We start from the raw sequence: 16,971 nt of genomic DNA on the forward strand, positions 1-16,971 counted from the left end.
TGCAGACAGTGGTTCCTCTCAATACATGGGTTCTAATATCCAACTTTAAAGTAGCTTACAATATCCTGCGTCGCCCCGATGGAACTTTTAACCGGCACTTAGCTGAGTATCTAGACCGTAAAGTCACTGCAAACGCCTATCCAGTTGATGGTGTTTTCTCATTCGATGTCCTGATCGATCGCAGGACCAACCTTCTAAGCAGAGTCTACAGACCAGCTTACGCAGATCAAGAGCGACCTCCTAGTGTTCTAGATCTTGAGAGGCCCGTCGATGGCGAAGTTGTCCCTGTTATACTCTTCTTTCACGGAGGTAGCTTTGCTCATTCTTCTGCAAGCAGTGCAATCTATGACACTCTTTGTCGCAGGCTTGTTGGTGTATGCAAATGTGTTGTTGTATCTGTGAATTACCGACGTGCACCGGAGAATCCTTACCCTTGTGCTTATGATGATGGTTGGATTGCTCTTAATTGGGTTAACTCGAGATCTTGGCTTAAATCCAAGAAAGACTCAAAGGTTCATGTTTTCTTGGCGGGTGATAGCTCTGGAGGTAACATCGCTCATAATGTGGCTTTGAGAGCGGGTGAGTCTGGAATCGATGTTTTGGGGAACATTCTTTTGAATCCTATGTTTGGTGGGAATGAGAGAACAGAGTCTGAGAAAAGCTTGGATGGGAAATACTTTGTGACGGTTAGAGACCGTGATTGGTATTGGAAAGCTTTTCTACCAGAGGGAGAAGATAGAGAGCATCCAGCGTGTAATCCGTTTAGCCCGAGAGGGAAAAGCTTACAAGGAGTGAGTTTTCCAAAGAGTCTTGTGGTTGTTGCTGGTTTGGATTTGATTCGAGATTGGCAGTTGGCTTACGCGGAAGGACTCAGGAAAGCGGGTCAAGAGGTTCAGCTTATGCATTTAGAGAACGCTACGATTGGGTTCTACCTCTTGCCTAATAACAATCATTTCCATAATGTTATGGATGAGATTTCTGCGTTTGTAAACGCAGAGTGATGTTAACGCGGGGATAAAGAAATGAGCTCTATTTTAACAGAGCCAAGAGGTCTTTCAAACTAACAAACAGGTGAGATGCTCTCTCGGTTAGTTTTGTTTTACTGTTTAGTATCTAAGTGTGTGGGAGGTTTGTGACTGTTTTAAAACGCTGGATAATGAAACGTTGAAGCTTGTAGAAGAACAGCGAATCGTTCGGAAGACTTGAAAAAGGAACAGAGCAAGTACTATATTTTCTCCTTTTTCTTTTCGTCTGTAATGTTTGGCTTTTTAGCTTTTAGTCTTTAGCCTTTTATCTTAACTAAAAGCTGATTTCTCAGCATGGGAGTGGTAAGTAACTATATATACTTCAAGAATGTAATGTTTATATACAAAAATTGTAGTGAATTTGGTAAATTTAGGGTTTGTATTGTATTTTGTTGCTCTTTTTTTTGGTTGTACTCTATTGTTTTTACAAAAAGAAGCAGTGCATGTATAAATGCTGTTAAATACGAGTGAGTGTTTTACTAACCCTTAGTTTATTTCACTTCTAAATGTTATATTGTTCATTCAACAACTTTAACGTCGAAAAAAAAACAAAGAATAATTCTGTGTTTCAAAAAGCAAAAAAACTATAGAAGGATTTTTGTTTCTACATGTGAGGAATCTTTTGTGCAATGATGAGAAACAGCTAAAGCTTGAGGAAACAAGAAAAACGAGAGCAAATAGTTTTGCCCAATAAGACAATAAACGAAACAAAATGTACAGAAGTGGTGTCCACCTTAATTTAAGACCATATATAGAAATTGATGCAAACTGTTTTCACAAAAGAGAACACTACATGAAGAATATACTTGCCTTTGGATTATGAACTATTAACATAATCCTTGTACATTTTACAAATCGGTGTATTTTCATGGAATCTTCAACCTCTTGTTCTTGAAAACTTCCATCAGAACCCAAAAGTCTCTTCAGTCTAAACTCCAGACTTTTGCTTGGTTAATCAGAGACAGAGGCCAGCTCACAAGTCCAAAAACAAGATAAGGAAAATCAATGGATGCACAGATATATATCTCAGGGAGAAACATTATATTCCATATTATAGTTGCTGAGACCTAAAACAACATTATTTGCAAGGTATGAGTAAAAAGCTCACATGATACTCAGACTAAACTCGTAAATGTGATAAATGTCATGACTCATGATAGTGGTTAAGTGGCAAAACCATTCTGAGACGGTTTAACGAGTCCTAGCGGTATAGGCAAAAGATGCAGCAGCAAAAACTGTAGTTACTGCAGAAACGAGAGTCCAGAAGTTCTGCTTCTTGTGTGCCTCTTCCGTTGATTGCTTCATGATCTCAGCTTCTTTCTTCATTTCCTCGATCATGTCCTCTTTGTTTTTGAACGCTTTCTCTATCGACTCAAGCTCCACAGCATATGATTTTGTTCCATTTTCTCGCTTCTGTTGCTCGCTAATCAATCTATCTTCTTGGTTCTCTAATTGAGACACCATAGATGCAGCACTCTTTACCATCACAAAGCTGCGTTTTGCATCTATTTCAGCGGATTCTAGTTTTGCTTTCAGAGCATCCAAAGCTTTTTTGAGCTGTACAAGCTCCTTTTCAAGTATAGCCTTTTCGGTTTTCAGTGATTCAGACTGACTCTCCAAATCATTCTTCACTGTACACAACCTCTCGCGCTCAATCTTAATTTTCCCAAGCTCTTCTAAAGTTGTTTCAGTCATCCTCTCTGATTTTAAAACCTTTGCCTTAAGATCCTTTCCATGTCTCTTCTCCTCCTCAAGTGCCTTATCAGCTTCTTTTTTCTTGAGCTCAACTTCCACAATTGCATCATTTAGCTGACCAACTTTGCAGATAAGCTCATCGTTAGATTTGGTTTGAACATCACAATCCTTTTGCAGCACAGCAACAACATGCGTTAGCTCATCAGCTTTTTGATTCAGCTCAACAAGCTTTGCCTCCCGACTAAAAACACGCTCCTCAAGCTCAATCTTCTCCCTAGACAACTGGTCAATCAACTTCTCCTTATCAGATGACTGCATATTGACCATCTCCATCTGTTTCTCTACTGAATTATTCTCCTCCACTAACCTCTCAAGCTCAGATACCTTGACAGTCTTCTCTTTCCCTAAAGCATCAATTTCCACAATCATTCTTCTCTCTTTCTCCATAGACTCATCAAGATCCTTCTCCAACCTGATAACTAGATCCTTCAAAATCCTCTCTTCCTTTGTCAAACTCTGCACAGTCTCATTCAGCTTGTCTAGCTTTTTCTCCAACTCCAAGATTTCCCCTTTCTGTTCAATCTTTACACTCTCCATCTCATTCTTTTCACTCAACAGCGCTTTGATCTCACTCTTCAGTCCATCAATCTCCTTCTTCCCATCCTCAATTGTCTTCTCCAAACCAATCTTCTCCTTGTTTACCGCTTCGATCAACTCTTCCCTCACCTCCCTCTCCTTCACCAACTTATCGTTTTCTGATTTCAATTTCCCAATCACAATCTCCAAATCGGATTCTTTCTCCTCCAACCGAACCACACATTCCTTCAAACGATTTGCTTCCTCACTCTGTGAATCAAACCGGTTCTTGATAAAGTCCCTCTCATCACAGACCTTCCCCAACTCTTCTTTCTCCATCTCAACCTTACCCATAAGCTCATTTCTTTCCCCTTTCAAAACCCTAATCTCGCTCTCTCCATCCCTCATCAACCTCTCAACTCCAACACCCATCTCTCTAAACCGGCTCTCAACAAAATCAACAACCAAACCCAACTCAATCTTCAACCCGAAATTCTCATCACTCACCTGATCCAACTCGCCACGCAAACCCGTTTTCTCCGACGCGAAACGAGCCAACTCGGTCTCCAACTCGTCCTTGGCGTGAACGAGCGAATCGATCTGATTTCTCTTCTCCATAGCCTGTTTGAGAAGCATCTCGTTGAGAGACTTCAAGTTCTGGAACCTCTCCTCGGAAGAATCGTGTTCTTCCATGGAAGACTGACGACTGAGCGCCGTGGCTTTCTTGTCAGCCTCGTGTGCTTTCTGGTTATCATTAGTAGCGGTTTCGTTACTGTTACGCGACGCTTTCTTCTTAGCCATTGGTTTCTGCGGATTCTCGAAAGTGGTGGCGGAGATTAGGGTTTTTGGGGATTTCGATGGTCAGACTCAAACTCGTTTTGAGAGAGACGAAACGTTTTTTTTTCTTTTGGGGGTAAGTTTGCAAAATTCAAAATTCATGGCCCAGATTTTGAAGGTATTAATTATCTTATCTTATCATCATCGGTCTTCTCTGATTCTCGATATTTTTCGTAAAGTTGCACGTGACTCCCTCGTGATATTAATCGTCTCGGTTCAATCGTAATCAAAAACCATATGATTTTAGTTTTTTAGTAATCGTTTCTAGTCTTTTTCTTTTTCTTTTTTTTTTTTTTTTTTTTAGTTTTTTCATAATTTNAATTTACATTCTCCAATGATAAAAAAAAAACAAAACAAGAATAGTATTATTAAGTATTCTTGTTGAATTTTAAGAAGCTAAAGCAATCTCACGAATGCGATCAAGATCTCTCAAGTGCTTAGTTGAGTTATATTCTACACTATCTAATGATTCTTCAGAATACGTTCGTTGCATCATTTTTCTCTTGGCTTCTCTTGGAGTCATCACGACACCTTCTTGACCTAGTAATAACTCCACAACCTGAATACTCATGTCAAAAGTAATTTAACCGATTAAACCAGATTCAAAACGGTCAGCATCTAGATGACGTTTAGACTTTAGACTGGACTAAGCCGTTAAGCTAATCACACAAGGGACAAGTAGATTATGTTGGTACCGTAGATTCAGAACCGGAAACCAAACCGTGCTCTACAAGACTACAAGAATTTGACATTTGTTTCTTTACCACTTTTAAACCTAAACCGGAATGGATTTAAATTGTACCTGGCTCATCCTGGGTCGTAGAAGAGAAGACTGCTCGATGCATAAAGAAGCCGTGGAAGTTAACCGGATTAGCTCTTCTCGGTTATACTCATCTCCAAGCGATGGATCCACCAGTTCTCTTATCGCTTTTTTGTCTAGCAATGGCTTAGCCTGTGACCATATAAGAGAAAATGAAACATATATAAATCGTACCAGACTGATAAAAAGGAATGTCGAATTGACTGTGAACCGGTACGGTTTAGTCTCAAATTTCAAACCGGTCTTCATACTCACCCATAAGACTAGGCTCTGCTGAGACTCGTCAAGAGCAGGATGACCGGTTATGAGCTCGAGGAGGAGAACTCCAAAGGCAAAAACATCAGTCTTCTCGTCGACAATTCCGTGCATGAAATATTCTGGTGCAAAGTACCTATAAAACATTGTCGAAACCAAATTCTTCATTGAACTACAAAACAAAACCCATAAATGTTTTGCTAAAAGTTTCAAATAGTTACCCGAATGTTCCCTCGAATTTGGATACGTTATGGTGCGTCAATTGCTTGGGAAGCCATTTGGCTAACCCAAAATCACAAATTTGCGGTTGAAAATCTTCGGTGAGAAGAATGTTATCGGCTTTGATGTCTCGATGAATGATTCGTCTTTGACAACTCTCATGAAGATACATTAGTCCATCTGCTGTTCCTAACGCCACCTTGTAACGTCTGCTCCAAGTCAGCTTATCTTTTGATGGTCCTGAGATACGTTTAGAACTGATAAGTTTAAAAGTCAGATCTATTCGTTTAAGTTTAGGGGTGGACATACGAACCATGGAGGAGAGAGCCTAGGCTTCCAAGAGGAGATAGCCGGAAAACGAGATGCATTCCACCCTCGATACAACAACCGATGAATTTGGCTGTGTTAGGATGATCAACATGAGCTATTATACCAAGTTCCGACAAAAACTCGGCTGTTTGCTCGTCCGGTGTGCCTTTCGTCAAACGTTTCACAGCAATTAGCTTCCCTTCTGGTAAAATTCCTTGGTACACCTCCGCATAACCACCTCTTCCGATAATGTTTTCTGCAAACATTTAGTAGAAGCATCTTTTTCAATCACTGTCACAGAGAAGCACCCAAACAGTTCTTTATAGTAAAAGTAAAACAGAGTATGTATATATAACTCAGATACCGGGATTGAAATAGTCAGTTGCGATTTCGATGTCAGAGATTGAGAAGTTGTGAAGAGATGATTGGAAATTGTAGATGTCGTGAAGGATCAAACCATTGATATGTGGATCTGCGCTTTTGTTGCGTTTGGAGATAGATGGGGCAGCGCCGCTCAAAGGAGGAAAGGAAGAGAGGCGTTTCATGGATCTGCGTTTCCATAGCTTGAAGAACTTTCCCCAGTTAGAAGATGCTCTGTGATTAATGCACCGTACGTTTGCGTCTGCATCTGCATCTGCGTCTGTGTTGTTCTTATCGCTAGCTTCTCTGTTTGGAGGAGGAGGATCATCAGAGGAAGATGAGGAGGAAGAGATTGAGCATCGGGTTAAGCAGGCTTCGAGGGCTCCTCTCGGTGATTTAGGGTCTTGCTTTTCTTTCTCTACCTCTAGACATCTTAGATCTGAGAGGAGAATAAGAGAGAAAACGTTGGAAGAAGATAGGTTTTCGTGATCTACAAGCAATGCATGAGAAAACATAGGACAAGGAGAACAGAGCATGAAACAGAGGAGCTGGATGTTACCGTGAGCTGAAGCAGAATTCATGAGAAAAGCGTTGGTTCTTTTGTGTTTTGTCGTATGGTTCACGTCGTTGTAATCTTCTTCAGTGACATAACTTGAATATTTAGAGTTGTACCTGCCTCCCAAGATTCGGAATAGAAGAACAATAAGTAAATTGTCCAGGGAAGTGAGAGAAAATAGTTGGGAAAGTTCTTTAATATGCTTAAACATTTATGAAGTTTCATTGAAAAAGTAGCAGAACAATAGATAAAATTCCAAACTTTCAGACATTCATATCATGTCTACAGAGAGAACTTTATCAAATATGAGAACAAACATAAGAAAACATAGAAAAATAATTTATTTGGTATGAATAATTTACATTGGAAGAGCACAACACAAGGGAGAAGCTTCCTTGCTTTGGTCTACCGCCATGACAAAGTTTTATTTTCTTTGAAACTTTTAAGATTTTCTCATAAACCTAAAAGAACCAAAGACAGAGGAACATGGAAAAGAAATAGAAAGAAGTTTGTTTCCAAAAAGAAAAATAGAAAGAAGTTTTTGAACTTTGGTGTTCGTCTCGAGACATCCGAAAGAAAAGGTTTTGTCTTTGTGTTTAAAAATTTGATTACTAATTTAATTGTTTCTTTCGTTTACCAATGGTAGATCTACTAGTTTTTTTGTTTGTTAAGCTATTAATTAGACTCTAATATGACTAAATCCTATATTTAGCAATACCTTTTGATTTTCTCTCTTTGGATTGAATCGACACTTCTCTTAGCTTCATTTATTGCGAAAAGGGTCCGTAGAACTCGATTTGTATGTCGTCTCGTTATCCTAAGTCCTATGGTATCCCCTAATTTAGAGTCTTTTAAAGATGAAAAGATTTTCATAGTTTCTTTATCTGGTTGATCATAGATTCATAATCAAGGGATTTGTACTTTTTAGTTATTAACTAAAAGTAAAGGAAACCCAAGTAAATCTATCCAAGTATTTTACATTCTTGTATATATGTTTGTGATACTTGATCCATAAAAAAAAAGTATATATTGTGATGAGGATGAAAATAATACTTTTTTATTTGGGACAAACGATGAAAATAACACCTATTCTGTTTTTTTCAAGTAATAAAAATTACTCGTTTTGTGGTTTCTTATAAATAGGATAATTTTTGTGCGTGTATATGATGCAGAAAGCCTGCATTAAAACCTGCATTGACTTTATTGCTTTGAACCCAATTATATGATTTTTTTTTTCTGAGATATTGATGGGTTTTCTTTGTTTTTTCTTGATTCCTAACTATTATTTCAAGGGTTATCTTAGTTAAGTTTTAGATGGTTAAAGTTGTCATCACAATGATGATTGAAATGAATAATTGAAATGATTGTTCAATACTTAATTGTTGTGTAAGATGGGGGACATCGATCATTATGAACATCTTGTTAGGTACTGACGTACTGTTCTGTTTTATCAAATCAAATACCCTACGTTCTATAACGATGGTTAAATAATTTATTTCGCTAGCACTGGGTTCCAACATATTCAGTTCAACTGAGCCGACAAAAGAGGTTATAGACTGGGGGGGGATTACTATTTCACAATCTGCAGTTATAGACTTATAGTTTGAAGAGGTTGAATTTATAGACCCATTCGTTAACCATTTCACAATCTGCAGGTATACTAATTTGTATAAAGCTTTACTGGATACTATATATCACAGCTGGGGGGAAAGACCAAAGTCCAAAAAGAGCATCGGATCCGCGGGAAACAAGGGTCGTAACGGATCAAATCTTTGAGTCAATTACACGTCATTGTGTATGTCAATATGTCATAAACCATCACCAAAAAGAAATAGCAATGATAACAAAGCATGCATATTACCAATCTAGTCACACACTGCATGATGTAACATTGTATCATTTGTGAATATTTTGAGGAAAAGAAAATATTATTGAATATCAATTGTAAAAATAATATTTATTACCGTGCAATATGTAAATTAGTAGATTATATAGATGCTGGTAATTACTACTTTGGATTATATAGATGCTGGTAATTGTTGAGTCACTCAACAATTTATAATTGCTAATGCATCGGACTTTTATAGTAGTATCTAGAATAAATTAGTTCAAATTGTCTAATTCGTCCAAAATCATCATGCATGGGTTTTAACTAAGCCAGCCTAGCTATCGTTTATGCTCTACAATATATATATATATACATACATACATACATGTGTTGGTTTACAGAGAGATAAATATAGACATATATATATATATATATATATATATATATATATATATAAACTCAAAACATATCAAGAGTTTTGAGATCTAAAAACACGGTGCCTTCTCCATCTCCTCCGGTAAGTTATCCAAATTCTATTTTTCCTTTTTTTTTTTTCTTGAACAGATTCACATAGCGAAAAAGTTGTTACACATCTTATATCTACGTACAAATAAAAATTGATAAGTATTCGTTGCGGTTGATTTGGAAAAGGGGAATTGCGAAGAAAATGACGAGAAGAAAAGACGACGACATGGAGAAAATGAACGGAAAATCTGAGCCGTTGCTGCTACCGGAGAAAGAATCTGACGTCTCAGAAGAAGCTTCGTGGATGGTTTATCTAAGCACATTCATTGCCGTTTGTGGTTCCTTCGAGTTTGGAACATGCGTAAGATTTTTTTTTTACTCTATCTCTAACTTTTAACCTTTTTCAATTAATCCCCTTACAAGATACGAGACAATCTTTGTGTGTGTGTGTGTTGTTTTTGTTTTAATAGGTGGGGTATTCCGCTCCGACCCAGTTTGGGATTATGGAAGAGCTTGATTTATCATATTCCCAGGTTTCTAAGCATATAAATTATGTATTCTACATTTTATAGATGTGTTGCGATATAGTATGTATATTTCTCAAATTTTTGTTTGTGTGTTTTGGCTAATCTAGTTTTCAGTTTTCGGATCGATATTGAATGTGGGAGCAGTGCTCGGCGCCATTACATCGGGGAAGATCTCCGATTTCATTGGTCGCAAAGGGGTATAACTTAGCTAAACATCTCCACAAGCACACAATAATCATTTTGTGATATGTTGCATTTTGTAATATTTCAGTCACAATCATATTTTCTAAACTAAAACATAATATATTAATATAGTTTTTGGTTCACATGGTTTTTCGAGACAGGCCATGAGGTTGGCTTCAGTGATCTCTGCCATCGGTTGGCTTATTATTTACTTCGCCAAGGTTTTTCTTTCTATGTGCAAAAAATTTCTTCACTATTTGTCTTAAAAAGAAAAAATTTAAATAATATTGAAAATTAACGATTTCAATATTGTTGTTTAATTTTTTCGATGTTATAAGGGTGACGTACCTTTGGATTTTGGAAGATTTCTCACGGGTTATGGTTGTGGTACGCTTTCCTATGTGGTATGACATGTTACAAAGCTTTTTTTTTTTCTTAGGACATGTTACAAAGCTATATACCCTTATGGATAAAAAGCCATATTATTATGCCTTTTTGTCATGAAACTCACATTTGCACTGATTTCTGTGTAGGTACCGGTTTTCATCGCCGAAATCAGTCCGAGAAATTTACGAGGAGCATTAGCGACGCTTAACCAGGTGATTTTATATGATCCCATAGAAATGTATGATGGTTACAACATAGTCATATTCAATATGAACTAGCAAATGTTTTGTGTATTAGAATTTCAAGCTTGTGAAAAAAGGGTTTATTTGTGGTAGAAAATCATAATAGTACTTGAGCTGTTTCAATTATTTTTAATTTTAATAAACAAAACATAACTATATTGGAAAATATTTTTTTGATTAGTAATATTGTTAATGTTGCAGCTCTTTCTTGTTATCGGATTGGCTTCTATGTTCCTCATAGGCGCTGTCGTAAACTGGAGAACTCTTGCATTAACCGGTAAATTTGTCTGTGCGGTAGCTTAACCGGAAACATTTGGTATTGGTTTAGTAACTATGGTAGTAAATTTCATTTGGTTATAACAAAATTAACCAGGTTTAATCAACCAATTTCAGGCGTCGCACCGTGCGTGGTTCTATTCTTTGGGACTTGGTTCATCCCTGAATCACCTAGATGGCTGGTAAGATCAAAGCTCCATATATGAATTTCGGTTTAGAACCTATGGCTGGAAACTAACCGACGTAACTCGGACGCGTTTCGTGTTTAAAGGAAATGGTTGGCCGCCACTACGATTTTAAAATTGCGTTGCAGAAACTGAGAGGTCCTCACGCCAATATCACAAGAGAAGCCGAAGATATCAAGGTACCAACTCAATTAAACCAGAAAAGTCGAAATAAGAAACCGGTTTGGTACGTCACATGACATTTCTAATATTTGGATTCCGGTTTATAGGAGTACTTGGCGACTCTGGCCCACCTCCCAAAAACCACACTATGGGACCTTGTTGACAAAAAGAACATTCGATTTGTGATTGTAAGAATCTTCAATTCCAATAACTGACGGTAATTATGTTTCTCTGTTATATTTGGTTTAGTCTTATGGTTGTATTGTATCAGGTGGGAGTTGGTTTGATGGTTTTCCAGCAGTGCGTCGGAATAAATGGTGTTATATTTTACGCACAACAAATATTCGTATCAGCAGGTTATAATTCGAACAAGATCTAGCAAAAAGTTGAACACTATCATTGTTTTTTATCTTAGACCAATATTCATCGGTTTGTTATGTTCCGGTTTTGGTAATACCAGGAGCATCCCCAACTCTTGGAAGCATTTTGTACTCGATCGAACAAGTTGTTCTAACAGCACTCGGTGCAACATTGCTAATCGATAGGCTTGGAAGAAGGCCACTTCTTTTGGTATGGTTCTTACTTAGCTTGGGTTTCCAATAAACCGCAAAATACCGGTTTAGATTGTCCGGTCTGACAATGTCGGTTGTACATTGCAGGCATCAGCTGTTGGGATGTTGATTGGATGTTTGCTCATCGGAAATTCATTTCTTTTGAAGGTCGGTTCAATCAAAATATTAAGCTTAGGTAGAGTCGTTTGAGGTAATTAGGAAATAAGGACGTATAGATTATATAACCACAATGACTTTGGTTTTAATGTTAATTAATCAGGCCCATGGTTTAGCACTTGATCTCATCCCGGCCCTTGCAGTTACCGGTGTCTTGGTAAGCAATGAACCCAATTATTGGTTTTAACATCCGGTTTAATCCTTGCTAGTTTGATCAAGAAATTCAATTTTCAGGTTTATATCGGTTCATTCTCGATTGGAATGGGTGCAATCCCATGGGTTATAATGTCTGAGGTAATTTTTAAACAATATAGAATGTTCACATATTCACATTCGATAAATATTCTTGACATTAACCTTATAACTTATTAAAAAATGCAGATATTTCCAATAAATCTCAAAGGAACTGCTGGAGGACTTGTCACTGTGGTAAATTGGTTAAGTTCTTGGTTTGTTTCCTTCACGTTCAACTTTCTCATGATTTGGAGCCCTCATGGTATTACTTTTTTCTTTTATTTACATAACTAAGGTAAATTAACAAACAACAAATGAATAGTGTTGACCATATATATATTTAATTGTTTTCAGGTGCATTCTATGTGTATGGTGGGGTATGTGTATTAGCTATTATCTTCATAGCAAAACTTGTTCCTGAAACCAAAGGCAGAACCTTGGAAGAGATTCAAGCAATGATGATGTAATTCTACAATTAATGTTTTTTCTTTATATAAGTAACAAATATCTACATGCAAAAGTTGCAAATGCATGCCATATATTTTTAAATATAACTGAACTTTCTTGTTTGTTAACCGAAGCTCTGCATATAAATTTAACAAGTTCACTAGTGATCAATTGGAATGGGCATGTTTCGTTCTTTGGTAAAAGGTTTTCCTGATCAAAGTCAATGCTTACAATTTAAAAAGATAAAAGAAGAAGGACCTAACAGGCTCCATTTTGAATGTTTTTGGAATTTAGGTAGTTTGATTAAAAGATTGAGTGTAGACTAAAACGAGTATTGTGTTATCACGGTTTCGTCTATTAATATATAATCTTTCGCTTTACACATTATGATTAAAAAAACGTTAAACTGCCAATATGTAACATCCACTTAAGTTAAATTAAAATAAGAAAGAAAACGCGTAAAGTAGCTGCTAGAGTATTGAATCTATTGACATGATCAACCACCGCGACAAATTCGTGGCCATATTTTAATTCTTATTTGTTTGTTTTTGTCTTCTTTTTATCAACTGAATTTTTTTATCCTACATTTCATTCTTACGTTTACTTTTAGTACCAATAAATTTCTTCGTGGTCGGGTGGTCACTGGTCACCGTTCTTACGTTTACCTATTAGTACAGATGCAAGGTGTTATTAGGGCCTGTATATATTCGTATTATAATTTTTAGGGTTTATCACGTTGAATAGTTGTCATACTAGTATCGTAATAATATTTTTTTAGAATTTGTTATTGACAAATTTGGATCAACTACACTTTAATCTCTCTCAGAAATATGTGATATGCAGATTGAGAGTACGTTTTAGATATTGCACCACCACATTAAACAGTTGAGAGATATATTTTTTTTAAAATGAATTTGTCCACATCACCAATTACTAACACTACAAGAAATTGTTTGAATTCCTACCGCGGAAATAAACGGAATTTAGAAGAAAACTGTTATTTGTTACCGTTTACCTACCAAAAACGAAGGAGTTAATAGCCCGAAGATAATTGAAATTTGTGCGAATTTGGAAGAAAAAATCTTTCCAATTTCCTTCAAATCTGTGTTTGAAGGAAATTTCGTAGGAAAAACGCAAGAAGAGTGAAAGGTAGCATCGTCCATTTACCTTCGATATATTTGAAGGAAATTGATTCCTTCAATGTTTCCTTCTAATAGTTTTCTTTCGTTTTCCTACGAAAGTTTCTCACAATTTCCCTTCTATTATTACCTTTCAATTTTCCTTCGAATCATTAACCACATTATTTCAAAAATTTAATTCTATTTTCCTTCAAAAACATCATTCTATTTTCCTAGATCAAACCCCAAATTAAATCTACTTTCGTATATCAGACCCCAAATTAATTATTTTTTTGTTCCCAAAATATTTTGCTTTTTTAATTTAATTTATAAACAATAGAAGGAATACATATTTCATTAAATCCAAAAACAGTACCAAAAATAGTTTCAATCCATACAATTTTACATCTTCAGTTGAAAATCAACTACCAAAAAACTTCTTGCCTGGAGACCTGCTTCTAAGGTTGTGTTGCGTCATCATCGTCTTCGACGGTTGGTGTCACCGGGCAGCCAGGTGGTTGTAGATCAGGAAACCGACCTACAAGGAGTTTGTTGCACTCCATGAGATACTTGGTCTGAGCGTCCTTCTCCAGTTCTCTAGCCTTCAAAGTTTGAATCTCCTCTTGTAATTTAGGAATCTGTCGTGGAGCTGAAGAGGAAGACGGGCATTCATCGTCAAGAAGGTTACCAAACCCATAACGTTTTCCTCTAACCTTCGGAACAATCTGTAAGATAAAACCAAGACATGTAAATTAATCTCATTGGCCAATGAAAGAGATTGTAGAAGCTTAGCATAATCTGAAAATGCAAGAGTTAAATTTTTTTTGTGTAAGAGTAACTTACACCACGCATAATAGAGTTAATCTCCTCTCGTGTAAGAGGATTTGTTTGAAGCGAAGCATCACCATCAGGTTGCCGTTGAGATTGGATGAGCTCCACCTGACTAGAAGCCATATCAAGATAGTGTTTTGTCTTCATATCGCTAATGGTTCTGGTCTTTTTGTCTAAGTGTGTTTGTTCCATGAAATGAATCATATTAGGCTCTGTTCCTAGCTCAATTGTCTGAGAAAAACAGAAACAACTACAATTACAGACAGAACACAATTGGCGTAAGAAACAAACATAGAGCTGAGTAATAGAACTACTTACTATCTCATCCCAACGTCGTTCATATGTTTTTGCACCATTGTTGTGTTTAGCCACCCCTAAACCACCTCTTGTACTTCCCCGATTGGTAGAGTTTTGGGCAGCAATCCCTATGGTTTTCTTATTTGTCCACATCCTGATGTAACCATCAAATAGACTTTTCTTTGCCTTCATCCAATCCGGTAAGTTCTCAGGACCTTTGTCCTTCCATGTTTTCTTCCACTCACGAACATTTGCTTTGAAAGATGCTTTGGCTTGCTTGTTGTAGTGTGTGCGAACATACTCTGTGATGTTGGGGTCCCAGTTGAACTCTTGCTGCATGTAGATGACCGAATGAAGACAAATTAGAAACCACTAACCAGTTATAGATTACTTTAAAACATCATACACAGAAAGGAGTTATTTACCGCAAAGGCTCTGAACCAACGTTTTTTAATTTCAAGTGGGAGAGATCGATATGTTGGATATGGCTTTGGGAGATCAGATTTTAGCATCTTTAGGATCTGCTTTGTTATCTTACCGGATCTTTAGGATCTGCCATGAAACGTTCATAGTTTTGCCGAGTATGTTCCTGAAAAAAAAACATAACACTCAAAAAACAGAACATGTAAGATGAATTGATTAAGTTCAAAAAAAAAGAGAGTATTGTATGCTTTGCAAACGCAAGAACAAGAAGCGATACCAAGAACATGTATGGCAGACCATGTCAATGGACCACCCAAATTAACAACTACTTCTATAAACCGATTCAAAGAACATGAGAGCAAGAAGATACCATTTTGGACACATAGCTAGCGTTCTAGAAAGAGCAGTATCTATTCCTGTTTAGAATCCTATTTTTTTATTTTGATTCTTCCTAGTTGTAACTGAATATTATTTAGCCTTCGTGGAGTTACATGAATGACTATACTTATCGAATAGAGATAGAACACTACTGAATCTATATAAATGAATGCCTTGCCCCTAGAAGGAAAAATAATACATTTGGTAAAATAATTAAATTGATATCAGTTGCAAAACCTAACATAAAAATCCAGAGAAAACAAGAATTAACCGAAATTACGAATCGTAAAAAATTAAAAAATTACAATGGCTTTCCAAGTTTTTGAGTACAAATACATACCGAAAATTGTGGCGATACAAGCGGAGACCACGAAGAATTGTCAGTCATCCTTTGACTCGATCCTTTCCGCTTAGACATGAGAAGAAATAGAAGGATCCGACGGTTAAGAGTTGAGAGAGATCGTCGTCCATAAAGAATCGGTGAAAAAGACACAGAAGATGAAGCAGATCCAACGGCTGATCTCTTCGTCTGTAAGTGAGAGGTGAAAGGGGTGAAAATTCTGCGTGGAGTTGTTTCTAAGATTTTTTCACCTAGAAGGAGTTTGTAATGAGGTTTCAAGCCCATTAACAAAACAATTCTGCTAAAGCCCAGTACAGAATAAGGTTGAGTAAATGCCCAATTTCAAATAATATTACATGCCTAAGTACAAATTCCTGGTTTATAAAATTATGTTTTTTTTTAATAATCATATTTTCATAAATAATTTTGTATTTTTAAATAAATTTATTGATAATATTTCTGTTGCAAATACTTTTTCTATTTCCAGTATTATTTATATAGAAAGATAAATTTTAAGTTTATTTTCTAATTTCAGTTTTCTTATAAGAATTAAAAAGCTTCAATTAAATTAACCAATTTATGCTTTTAAAATATAAAAAATTATTGACGCTTACTTTGTTTAGTCTGAATCAGATCAAGCAGAATCAAACTCTTCATCAAACTCTCCAACCTGTTTGACGTTTTTACTGAAGTAACAAAATATCAAGTTCCTATTTTGATATTATCTTTCAATTCCCTACGACTTTTCATACCACTAATAATTCGAAGGAAAGTCGAAGGGTATTTTCTTTCGAATTTTCTTCGACTTATTTTTCCTATTTTATACCTTCTGTTTTCCTTCGGATTACCCTACGAAATATGTTTCGAAGGAAAATGATAACAATTACCCCTTCCTAATTCCTTCTCCTATTTATCCTTCCCTTTTCTTGCAATTTACTTTCTACTTTTCTTTCGAAAATATATTTCGATGGATTTTCGAAGGTAATTTCCTTCGCTTTTCTTTTTTCTTTTTGTGAAGGTTTTTTCTTTTCTATTTTCCTTCCACCTCTTTTTTCCGTCAAAAGTTAGCAGGTTTTACGAAGGAAAATACTCTTTCCAAAATATTCGTAGGAAACGTTGTAGGAAAACGACCTATTTTCTTGTAGTGTAAAAACCATGCATGAATGTAATATCAGCATAAACAGTTAGCCTTTCAATGTAAACTCATTCTTATTTTAAAATATTAAATAGAAAACTTGCCATAAGCGAATCCTTTTTCTTGATAATAC

At 36.3% G+C, this 16,971-nt stretch overlaps 5 protein-coding genes across 6 annotated transcripts in view; 2 read left to right on the forward strand and 3 right to left on the reverse strand.

Moving 5' to 3' along the window:
* LOC104764151 (gibberellin receptor GID1A) overlaps positions 1-1,489 on the forward strand; it is a 4,038-nt gene extending 2,549 nt beyond the window's left edge. The window contains exon 3 of the mRNA XM_010487612.2: positions 214-1,489. Within this exon, the coding sequence (XP_010485914.1) occupies positions 214-1,001 (788 nt within the window). The 3' untranslated portion in view covers positions 1,002-1,489. The remainder of the gene's footprint in view (positions 1-213) is intronic.
* On the reverse strand, positions 1,739-4,227 carry LOC104764153 (paramyosin-like). Its single transcript, XM_010487613.2, has one exon. The coding sequence runs from the start codon at positions 4,095-4,097 to the stop codon at positions 2,217-2,219; it is 1,881 nt and encodes a 626-aa protein (XP_010485915.1). The 5' UTR covers positions 4,098-4,227; the 3' UTR covers positions 1,739-2,216.
* LOC104764154 (receptor-like cytosolic serine/threonine-protein kinase RBK2) lies at positions 4,481-7,226 on the reverse strand. Its single transcript, XM_010487614.1, has 8 exons — positions 7,015-7,226; positions 6,656-6,768; positions 6,101-6,535; positions 5,741-5,992; positions 5,430-5,667; positions 5,209-5,344; positions 4,936-5,085; positions 4,481-4,692 (listed from the first exon to the last, which is right to left on the reverse strand). The coding sequence occupies exons 1-8, from the start codon at positions 7,065-7,067 to the stop codon at positions 4,522-4,524; spliced, it is 1,548 nt and encodes a 515-aa protein (XP_010485916.1). The 5' UTR covers positions 7,068-7,226; the 3' UTR covers positions 4,481-4,521.
* Positions 8,705-12,444, forward strand: LOC104764155 (sugar transporter ERD6-like 8). Its single transcript, XM_010487615.2, has 18 exons — positions 8,705-8,997; positions 9,132-9,306; positions 9,416-9,478; positions 9,580-9,669; positions 9,817-9,876; positions 9,994-10,059; positions 10,189-10,254; positions 10,486-10,561; positions 10,678-10,742; positions 10,832-10,924; positions 11,015-11,095; positions 11,179-11,263; positions 11,368-11,477; positions 11,567-11,626; positions 11,739-11,792; positions 11,870-11,929; positions 12,017-12,131; positions 12,224-12,444. The coding sequence occupies exons 2-18, from the start codon at positions 9,148-9,150 to the stop codon at positions 12,334-12,336; spliced, it is 1,416 nt and encodes a 471-aa protein (XP_010485917.1). The 5' UTR covers positions 8,705-8,997; positions 9,132-9,147; the 3' UTR covers positions 12,337-12,444.
* Positions 13,772-15,914, reverse strand: LOC104764156. Of its 2 annotated transcripts, XM_010487617.2 has the most exons (5): positions 15,704-15,914; positions 14,988-15,151; positions 14,584-14,895; positions 14,278-14,496; positions 13,772-14,159 (listed from the first exon to the last, which is right to left on the reverse strand). In XM_010487617.2, the coding sequence occupies exons 2-5, from the start codon at positions 15,072-15,074 to the stop codon at positions 13,893-13,895; spliced, it is 885 nt and encodes a 294-aa protein (XP_010485919.1). In that variant the 5' UTR covers positions 15,075-15,151; positions 15,704-15,914; the 3' UTR covers positions 13,772-13,892. The 2 variants fall into 2 exon arrangements, with proteins under 2 accessions (XP_010485919.1, XP_019096188.1); XM_019240643.1 differs by lacking the exon at positions 15,704-15,914 and having other exon boundaries at positions 14,988-15,684.

Source organism: Camelina sativa, chromosome 19, assembly GCF_000633955.1.
Source record: "Camelina sativa cultivar DH55 chromosome 19, Cs, whole genome shotgun sequence".
NCBI classification, from domain to species: domain Eukaryota; kingdom Viridiplantae; phylum Streptophyta; class Magnoliopsida; order Brassicales; family Brassicaceae; genus Camelina; species Camelina sativa.

Bases quoted from the DNA above. Each gene is read 5' to 3' on its own strand.
- LOC104764155 (XM_010487615.2), top strand. From the start codon at position 9,148: ATGACGAGAAGAAAAGACGACGACATGGAGAAAATGAACGGAAAATCT. The intron at 11,478-11,566 runs GTATGGTTCTTA...TGTACATTGCAG, and splicing joins GAAGAAGGCCACTTCTTTTG to GCATCAGCTGTTGGGATGTT. The intron at 11,627-11,738 runs GTCGGTTCAATC...TTAATTAATCAG, and splicing joins GAAATTCATTTCTTTTGAAG to GCCCATGGTTTAGCACTTGA.
- LOC104764153 (XM_010487613.2), bottom strand. From the start codon at position 4,097: ATGGCTAAGAAGAAAGCGTCGCGTAACAGTAACGAAACCGCTACTAAT.
- LOC104764156 (XM_010487617.2), bottom strand. From the start codon at position 15,074: ATGCTAAAATCTGATCTCCCAAAGCCATATCCAACATATCGATCTCTC. The intron at 14,896-14,987 runs GTAAATAACTCC...ATCTACATGCAG, and splicing joins GTTGGTTCAGAGCCTTTGCG to CAAGAGTTCAACTGGGACCC. The intron at 14,497-14,583 runs GTAAGTAGTTCT...TGTTTTTCTCAG, and splicing joins AACGACGTTGGGATGAGATA to ACAATTGAGCTAGGAACAGA.
- LOC104764154 (XM_010487614.1), bottom strand. From the start codon at position 7,067: ATGGCGGTAGACCAAAGCAAGGAAGCTTCTCCCTTGTGTTGTGCTCTT. The intron at 5,668-5,740 runs GTTCGTATGTCC...AACGTATCTCAG, and splicing joins CCTAGGCTCTCTCCTCCATG to GACCATCAAAAGATAAGCTG. The intron at 5,345-5,429 runs GTAACTATTTGA...AATGTTTTATAG, and splicing joins AAATTCGAGGGAACATTCGG to GTACTTTGCACCAGAATATT.